Here is a 9,470-nt window from a genome sequence, read left to right as displayed (position 1 = left end):
TCCCTGACCTCCCACCAACGATTGCTGGGAAACCGCCGTGCGAAGGCTGATCTGAACTTTTTTCACATCCTGCAATCCTATGAAATTTTCCTGACAGATGGTGAACTGATTGCGATAATATAATGCATTTAGGATCCCAGCGGTAGTCCCCACTTGGTAGAAGTCATCTTTTTTTTTTATAATATTCGCAATGATCGACTTGGGGTCCATTTTTGAACGGTCAACGTCTGAAATTCTGATATGCTGTCCAATGTTAGGTTCGGGTAATTTTTGACTGGAATATTTCAACATTTTCTTGGCCTGTGTTTCAAGACCTTCTCTTGCAGCTTTTTGAACTCTTCTGACCGCACCAATTCTTCTATTAATTGTATGCGAAATCAAACCGTCAGGTTGCTGGATCATCATGAAGTTCTCCATCTTTCTTAGAAGGCTTTGACTCGACACTTTTTTCTTTTAGGGCTTCATTATTCTTGGATGGCAAAATTGGTGGAGTTTCATATGCTGTTAAGGTGTGCGGACAGTTGGATAAGTCCAAACCTTCTCCTTCCATTGTGAACAGCTGATGACAGTTGGATTCATCCGAAGCTTCTACTGCTGTCGGTGCTGACGTGTGATGAAAGTTAGAATCATCTGACCCTTTGGCTTCTGTTGGTGATGTCGGATCACTAGGTTCCTCTTGCAAACCAACAAACATTTTTTCAAGATCTTCTTCTGAAGACAGATTTGTGATCCCATCACTAGGAATTTTGGAGGTAGCTACACCCATCTGCATTGGTACTTCGAACATAGCTTCAAAGGGCGAGCATTTTATTCCCTCATGGTATGCTCTATTTTTCATTGTTTGTACAAAGTGAAGGCACTCAGACCACTTGGGTGACTTATTTGTTTCCATCCACATTGACAACATGTTTTCAATGTCTTGATTTGCTCTTTCCACGGAGCCTTGGGACTGGCTGTGTCTTGGTTTACCATGCACTATTTTCATATCAGGCCACATCGCACACAAATTCTGTATGACCTTGTTACAAAATTCCCTCCCATTATCAGAATGCAGAATACACGGGGCACCAAAAGTGGAAAAAATGTCAAGGAGGTGGTACGCAACCTCTTCTGCTGTTTTAGTGCATAAAGCATGTAGAAGAACAAATTTAGTGACGTGGTCTTGATAGACAAATATGAACTTGAAATCATTATCACAATTGGATTGCATGTCAATGAGATCGACTTGAGCACGAGAATTCATTTCACTGTGTAGGATGGGTTTCACAACAAGGCCTTTTTTGGTAATCTTCTGTTTTTTCTGACATGGCTGGCAGAGTCGCAGATAAATAACTATTGACTCGGTTGTGACATATTTGAACTTACGGTTCATCTCCTTTAGGATCCTGGTCCGCCCTCCATGGCCGGTGCTGATGTGCGCATTATGAATGACACTAAAGAGTTCTGCACACCAAACGTAATGCAACAAGTTCTCTTTTTCACATGAAATTGGTTCAATTAACTTTTCAACATTTCCGATGGTCATGATGTCGTACCTCTTCAAACGCCTGTAGTGAATACTCTGTTTAAGTACCACCACCTTAGCCTCCTTCACTTCTTTCAATATATTCTCGTATTTATCGTCAGTGAGATAAAAATTATTATCTCGCTTTTTCTCCACCACTTCATTCAAGAGCTCTGAAAAACGATCTTTCATTTCCTCACTCATGATCTGACAATTAGCTAGTGCCTGTGCAGCTTTGACAGGCAGTCAGCTATGCAGCTTTGAGTAGTATGTACAGCCTGCAAAACACTCAGGCAGTCATCCAGCATGAGGACACAAACAGGAAGTACGCCCATTTACCCACACTGCTTGGCAAGAATCCCATGTTCTTTTGTAATAGGGTTACTCAGCATTGTGTGAAAGACTGTACAACAGCACCATCTACTGGTCTAACACTGCCATTGATGAGTTAGTGATTTTCTTCAGGCAGTGATTGGGCAGCAATCTAAGAAGAGAACCCCAGGAAACTAGGACTTAAGGCAGGAGCTATTTTAGGGAGAGTGAGAGGACTGGTGCTGTGCTGACTAGACTGAGCCCAGACAGGGCTGCTGCGCTGTTACCTTCCATCCTTATCTCGGAATGCGCTGTCTTCCGATTCCCCTGATCAGAGACTATGGTGCTCAGGTGGAACAGACCGTTCATGGCACCCAGCAACTCCGGCTCAGAGCTTATCTGCATATCTTCTGGTTCTACCACATTGGCGCGGCAACGGTAAATCGTGTGAGCGGTGTTAGCGTCCACCTTGCAAGGGGCCCTTGGAAAGACTTTGGACTCTGCGCTCTACAGGAAGCTAAGTACAGGGCAATTTATACACTACTACACAGGCAGCGTGTGTACTTCTTGTAACTTTTTGTGAGAGGGTGCTGCGGAACACTGATACCCTAAGATTCATAGGACGTTCTCTTTTGCATATTTTAGTGTGGGGTTAGTGGTTGTATGTTAGTGGGAAGTGGGCACTTTTTGTATGATCGGAAAAATAATCATAGGATAGTCAGGACTGACATCTGTATATATAGAACGTACATACGTTACAGGGTAGTAGATACCTTTCAGGGTAGCAGATTTTGTTCATTGTTATTACCATATTTTTCCCATTTACTCTTATTACATTTATAAAAACTTTGAACACTGTGTCCTCCATGCCCGCGGTGGCTTACACTTTTTATTACACCCTTCTCAGCTACATTTACCAAGAAGCCGTGGTAAATGTGCACATTTACCAACAGCGCTTGGTTAAAGTCAGATGTTCCATCTTCACAACAGATATTTCTGACTTTTAACAACGCTGTTGAGAAATGTTAATATTTACCAAAACTTCACCGGTAAAAGTCCAATTTTACTTTTCATTTTGAGCTTTTACCAAAGGCCTCGGTGAATGTCCAGATTGACCGGTAAATCCTAGGTTTTACCGTCCTTCTGACTTTTACAGTAACATTTCCACTGCTCGGTAAAAATGCTTGTGTCTCCCATAGACTTACGTTGGGTTCGTTATTCTGTCCGAGTACCCGAGCAATGAGCACCCGAGCATTTTAGTGCTCGCTTATCACTAGGGTTGAGCGAAACAGATCGCTCATTTTCATAAGTCACCGACTTTTGGCAAAGTTGGGTTTCATGAAACCTGACCCGATCCCTGTGTGGGATAGGCCACGTGGTCGGCGACCTTCACGCCAAAGTCGCGTTTCATATTACGCGTTCAGCGCCATTTCTCAGCCAATGAAGGAGGACGCAGAGTGTGGGCAGCGTGATGACATAGTTCTCGGTCCCCAACATCTTAGAGAAGGGCATGGCAGTGATTGGCTTGCTTTCTGCGGCGTCACAGGGGCTATAAAGGGGGATGCACGCCGACCGCCATCTTACTGCTGCTGATCTGAGCATAGGAAGAGGTTGCTGCCACTTTGTCAGAAGCAAGGATAGCGTTAGGCAGGGAATATAAATCCCCAAACCACTTGTGCTGTAGCGATTTCCACTGTCCAACACCACCTTTTCCTTGCAGGGACAGTGGAGGCTAGATTACTGTACATCAGCTCTGTAGCTTATAAGGCTGCCTTATAAGGCTCCCTGATAGCTGCATTGCTGTTTGTACGCCGCTGTGCAAACCAACTGCTTTTTTCAAAGCACAAATCCTGTTGCTCCTTCCTTTCTGCACAGCTGTCTTGTTTGTTTATCCAAACTTTTGTGTGTAGCAGTCCTTTTTATTGCTGCCTGCCATACTTTTCTGAGGTTACTATAGGGAGATAGTAATTGTAGTACAGTCCCTTTTTTATATATATACATCTTCAAGCCACTTTCTGCACCTGAAACTGTGTAGTGTGAAACAGTGGGCCTGTATTTTTCTGCACTGTCCCACACCTAAAAAGGGAGATTTATATTGCCAATCAGTGCATCTGTCGCAGTCCAGTCTGTGGTATCTGTCTGTCATTTTCTGCCACAGAAACAATACTGTAAAACAGTGGGCCAGATTTATTCACTAGTCTCCCATCAAAAAACACAAAGGGGAGATTAATATTGGCAAATCTGTACATCTGTGCCAGTCCAGTCTGTGGTATCTGTCTGTCATTTTCTGCCACAGAAACAATACTGTAAAACAGTGGGCCAGATTTATTCACTAGTCTTCCATATAAAAACAAAAAGGGGAGATTAATATTGGGAAATTTGTGCATCTGTGCCAGTACAGTCTGTGGTATCTGTCTGTCATTTTCTGCCACATAAACAATACTGTAAAACAGTGGGCCAGATTTATTCACTAGTCTTCCATATGAAAACAAAAAGGGGAGATTAATATTGGCAAATTTGTGCATCTGTGCCAGTCCAGTCTGTTGTATCTGTCTGTCATTTTCTGCCACAGAAACAATACTGTAAAACAGTGGGCCAGATTTATTCACTAGTCTTCCATATAAAAACAAAAAGGGGAGATTAATATTGGCAAATTTCTGCATCTGTGCCAGTCTAGTCTGTGGTATCTGTCTGTCATTTTCTGCCACAGAAACAATACTGTAAAACAGTGGGCCAGATTTATTCACTAGTCTTCCATATAAAAACAAAAAGGGGAGATTAATATTGGTAAATTTGTGCATCTGTGCCAGTCCAGTCTGTGGTATCTGTCTGTCACTTTCTGCCACAGAAACAATACTGTAAAACAGTGGGCCAGATTTATTCACTAGTCTCCCATCAAAAAAAAGAAGGGGAAATTAATATTGGCAAATCTGTGCATCTGTGCCAGTCCAGTCTGTGGTATCTGTCTGTCATTTTCTGCCACAGAAACAATACTGTAAAACAGTGGGCCAGATTTATTCACTAGTCTCCCATCAAAAAAAAAAAGAAGGGGAGATTAATATTGGCAAATCTGTGCTAGTCAAGTCTGTGGTATCTGTCTGTCAATCATTTTCTGCCACAGAAACAATACTGTAAAACAGTGGGCCAGATTTATTCACTATTCTTCCATATAAAAACAAAAAGGGGAGATTAATATTGGTAAATTTGTGCATCTGTGCCAGTCCAGTCTGTGGTATCTGTCTGTCACTTTCTGCCACAGAAACAATACTGTAAAACAGTGGGCCAGATTTATTCACTAGTCTCCCATCAAAAAAAAAAAAGAAGGGGAAATTAATATTGGCAAATCTGTGCATCTGTGCCAGTCCAGTCTGTGGTATCTGTCTGTCATTTTCTGCCACAGAAACAATACTGTAAAACAGTGGGCCAGATTTATTCACTAGTCTCCCATCAAAAAAAAAAAAGAAGGGGAGATTAATATTGGCAAATCTGTGCTAGTCAAGTCTGTGGTATCTGTCTGTCATTTTCTGCCACAGAAACAATACTGTAAAACAGTGGGCCAGATTTATTCATTAGTCTTCCATATAAAAACAAAAAGGGGAGATTAATATTGGCAAATCTGTGCATCTGTGCCAGTCCAGTCTGTGATATCTGTCTGTCATTTTCTGTGTCAGTCCTGTTAGTGGCATATCTGTCAGCCACTGTCTGCCACTGAAACTGTGTACTGTAATACAGTGGGCCTGATTTTCCCTGCAGTCTCACACACCTATAAAGGTAGATTTAAATTCACAACAATTTTGCGTCCACCTTGTAACTGGTTTTACAGTACCAAATACCGTTTGCTAGTTTGGTTACATTTTTCCAAGAATGAGGAAGTCTGGTGGAAGAGGTCGTGGCCGTGGGCGGTCATTGCCAGCTGGTAATGATGGTAGTGGTGTTGGAGCATCAGGTGGTCGTGGGAAAAGCAATATAGCACCTAAGTCTCGAGTTGTTCAGCCACCATCATCATCTGGCTACACAAGGCCTCGAACACTCCCTTTTCGGGGAGTAGGAAATCCGCTTTTAAAGCCGGTGCAGCAGGAACAAGTTTTGGCTTTCCTTGCTGACTCTGCCTCTAGCTCTTTTGCCTCCTCTTCAGAAAGTGCAAAATGTAAAAGCAGCGCTTCGTCAGTGGATGTTCCCAGTCAGGGACAAGTCGCTTCCTTGCGTTCTTCACCCAGAACAACAGAGAAGAATGCGTCAGGCGACACAACGGGTTACTCCATGGAGCTCTTTACACATACCGTTCCTGGGATAGAAAGGGAAATTGTTAACAGGCCATGCCCATTACAAGATGAATCGGGCATGGAGTGCACAGATGAACAGCCACAGCCAGATTATTTTGCTGTTCCTTTGACCCAGATCACAACATTGCCCTCGCAGTATACTGATCCAGAATCTGACCCAGATGAGACTATGGTGCCCCGTCACGAACGCTATAGCACCGGCTTACACGGTGACACAGAGGAAGGTGCACAGGACATAGAAGAGGAGGTCATAGATGACCCAGTTGTTGACCCCGATTGGCAGCCATTGGGGGAACAGGGTGCAGCCGGCAGTAGCTCTGAAGCGGAGGAGGAGCCGCAGCAGGCATCAACATCGCATCAGGTTCCATCTGGCAGGCTCTTATCTGGCCAAAAACGTTTGGCAAAACCAAAACCAGTTGTAGGACAGCGTGGCCATCCGGTTAAAGTAGCTCAGTGTGCAATGCCTGAAAAGGTATCCGATAGTAGGAAGAATGCAGTCTGGCATTTTTTTAACCAAGATCCAAAGGATCAGGGCAAAGTTATCTGTAAGAAATGCTCAAGGACCTTCAGCAGAGGTCAGAATGTTAAAAATCTAAATACAAGTTGCATGAGTAGACATTTAACCACCATGCACTTGCAAGCCTGGACTAACTACCAAACGTCCCTTAACGTTGCTGCACCCTCTCACAATGAAGCTAGTCAGCAATGCTACATCCCTTCCCTCACTGTAAGCTCTGTTGTGAATTTCACTCTTGGGCTTCATCCGGGGGTTGTAAGTGGCACTTTTGTGAGTTCTGCTCTTGGGCTCCCTCTTGTGGTTTCAAGTGGTATGGCTGCTCCTTGGAGTTAGCTGTCTTCAGCTGCCTCCACTTATCGTCTCTTCTGCTCGGCTATTTAGGCCTGGCTGTTCCTTCAGCCAGTGCCACTTGTAAATGGTTCCTGGTTGGATTCACATCTCTTTGGGTTTCCCTGTTATCGTGACCAGTTCAGCAAAGCTAAGTTTTTGCTTGCGCTTTTCTGTTCACAGATTGTGGACTTATCCGTTCAATGCTTTCTATGTTTGTCCAGCGTTATCAGTATGAATTAATTCTGTCTTGCTGGAAGCTCTGGGAAGCAGATTTACCCTCCACACCTTTAGTCAGGTGTGGAAATTTTTTTGTAAACTCTGCGTGGATTTTTGTAGTGTTTTATACTGACCGCACAGTATTCCATCCTGTCCTATCTATCAAGCTAGACTGGACTCCTGTGCTCATCCTGGTTTCATTCTGTGTATGTCTTTTTCCTCTCCACTCACAGTCATTATTTGTGGGGGGCTAATCAATCCTTTGGGGATTTTCTCTGAGGCAAGATAGTTTTCCTGCTTCTGTCTTTAGGGGTAGTTAGCTCTTAGGCTGTGACGAGATGCCTAGGGAGACTTAGGAGCATTCCACGGCTACTTCTAGTGTTGTGTTGAGCTTAGGGACTGCGGTCAGTACAGTTACCACTTCCTTCAGAGCTCGTTCCATGTTGCTCCTAGACCACCGCATCATAACAAAGCTCACCGTTTACCACACCACCTGCAGCAAATGTGGAGGTTTCGTCGCAAGGCCAAAGCAGTCAGGAAATCACCAGGTTCTTGGTAGGAAACCCTGTATGTAGGCCAACAGCAAGATTACCATCACAAACCCTCTCTCAGTCTGTCATGTCCACTGGCACCCCCGCTAGTTCCACCATATGCAGCTCTCCAGTCCAGCTCACCCTACAAGAGACTTTACTTAGGAAAAGGAAGTTCTCATCCTCTCATCCACGTACACAGGGTTTGAACGCCCACATTGCTAGACTTATCTCGTTAGAGATGATGCCCTACCGGTTAGTTAACAGCAAAGCTTTCAAAGCCCTGATGGACTACGCTGTACCATGCTACGAGCTACCCAGTCAACACTTCTTTTCGAGAAAAGCCATCCCAGCCCTCCACCAGCATGTAAAAGACCACATTGTCCATGCACTCAATCTGTGAGTAGAAAGGTGCACCTGATAACAGATGCATGGACCAGTATGCATGGCCAGGGGCGTTAAGTGTCCATCACGGCACACTGGGTTAATGTGGTGGATGCAGGGTCCACAGGGGACAGCAATATTGGGACAGTTCTGCCTAGCCCACGGTCTAGGAAACAGTTGGCTGAAGGCGTTCGCCCCCCCTCCTTCTCCTCCTCATCCTCCAGCAGAAGCGAGAGCTCATCCACAGACTGCAGTCACAAGACCACTCCATCCGCAGCTGCCACTGTTGCACACGAGGTGTCCCATTATGGAACAGCTAGTGGCAAGCGTCAGCAGGCTGTATTGGCAATGAAGTGTTTGGGTGACAACAGACACACCGCGGAAGTTCTGTCCGAGTTCTTGCAGCAAGAAACTCAGTCATGGCTAGGCAGTGTACATCTTGAGGCAGGCAAGGTAGTGAGTGAACTACACAACTGAAACACATTCCTTGCATGGCTCACACCTTAAACCTGGTGGTGCAGTGCTTCCTGAAAAGTTATCCGGGGTTACCCGACCTGCTCCTGAAGGTGCGCAGACTTTGCTCGCACATCCGCCGTTCGCCCGTACACTCCAGCCGTATGCAGAACCATCAGTGATCTTTGAACCTTCCCCAGCATCGCCTAATCATCGACGTTGCAACAAGGTGGAACTCCACACTGCACATGCTTCAGAGACTGTGCGAACAGAGGCGTGCTGTTATGTATTTGTGGGAGGATACACATACACGGGCAGGCAGTTGGATGGCAGACATGGAGTTGTCAGGTGTGCAGTGGTCGAAGCTACAAGACCTGTGTCAAGTCCTTCAGTGTTTTGAGGAATGAACATGGCTGGTTAGTGTAGACAATGCCATAATAAGCATGAGCATCCCCGTAATGCGTCTGCTGATGCAAAGTTTGACGCACATAAAGGAGCAGGCGTCTGCAGCTGAGGACGAGGGATGCCTTGATGACAGTCAGCCATTGTCTGGTCAGGGAAGTCAACTGGACGAGGTGGCGGGCGAAGAGAAGCAGGATGAGGAGGATGATGGGGATGAGTATTTTTTGGATAAGGAAGCTTCTCAGGGGGCAATAGAAACTGGTGGCGTTGCAAGGCCAGGATCAGGGTTTTTGAGGGAGACAAGTGACGTTGATTTGCCCGAAAGTGCTCCTCAACCCAGCACAAGCATTGAATTGACAACTGGAACATTGGCCCACGTGGCGGATTATGCCTTGCGTATCCTAAAAAGGGACCCCGGCATTATAAAAATGATGACCGATGACAATTACTGGTTGGCCTGCCTCCTGGATCCACGCTATAAGGGAAAACTGCAAAATATCATGCCACATGAGAACCTTGAACAAATATTGGCAACCAAA

The 9,470-nt window shown here is 45.1% G+C and overlaps 1 protein-coding gene across 1 annotated transcript; it reads right to left on the bottom strand.

The window, feature by feature from the left end:
• Positions 1 to 385: 385 nt before the first annotated feature.
• LOC138671608 (KRAB-A domain-containing protein 2-like) lies at positions 386 to 1,708 on the bottom strand. Its single transcript, XM_069759784.1, has one exon. The coding sequence runs from the start codon at positions 1,706 to 1,708 to the stop codon at positions 386 to 388; it is 1,323 nt and encodes a 440-aa protein (XP_069615885.1).
• Between the last annotated feature and the right edge of the window lie 7,762 nt (positions 1,709 to 9,470).

The sequence above is a fragment of the Ranitomeya imitator genome, chromosome 3, assembly GCF_032444005.1.
Source record: "Ranitomeya imitator isolate aRanImi1 chromosome 3, aRanImi1.pri, whole genome shotgun sequence".
Taxonomy (NCBI): Eukaryota; Metazoa; Chordata; class Amphibia; order Anura; family Dendrobatidae; genus Ranitomeya; species Ranitomeya imitator.
The sequence above is the reverse complement of the archived record's forward strand: the minus strand, read 5'-3'. Positions and strand labels throughout refer to the sequence as shown.

Bases quoted from the DNA above. Each gene is read 5' to 3' on its own strand.
- LOC138671608 (XM_069759784.1), bottom strand. From the start codon at position 1,708: ATGAGTGAGGAAATGAAAGATCGTTTTTCAGAGCTCTTGAATGAAGTG.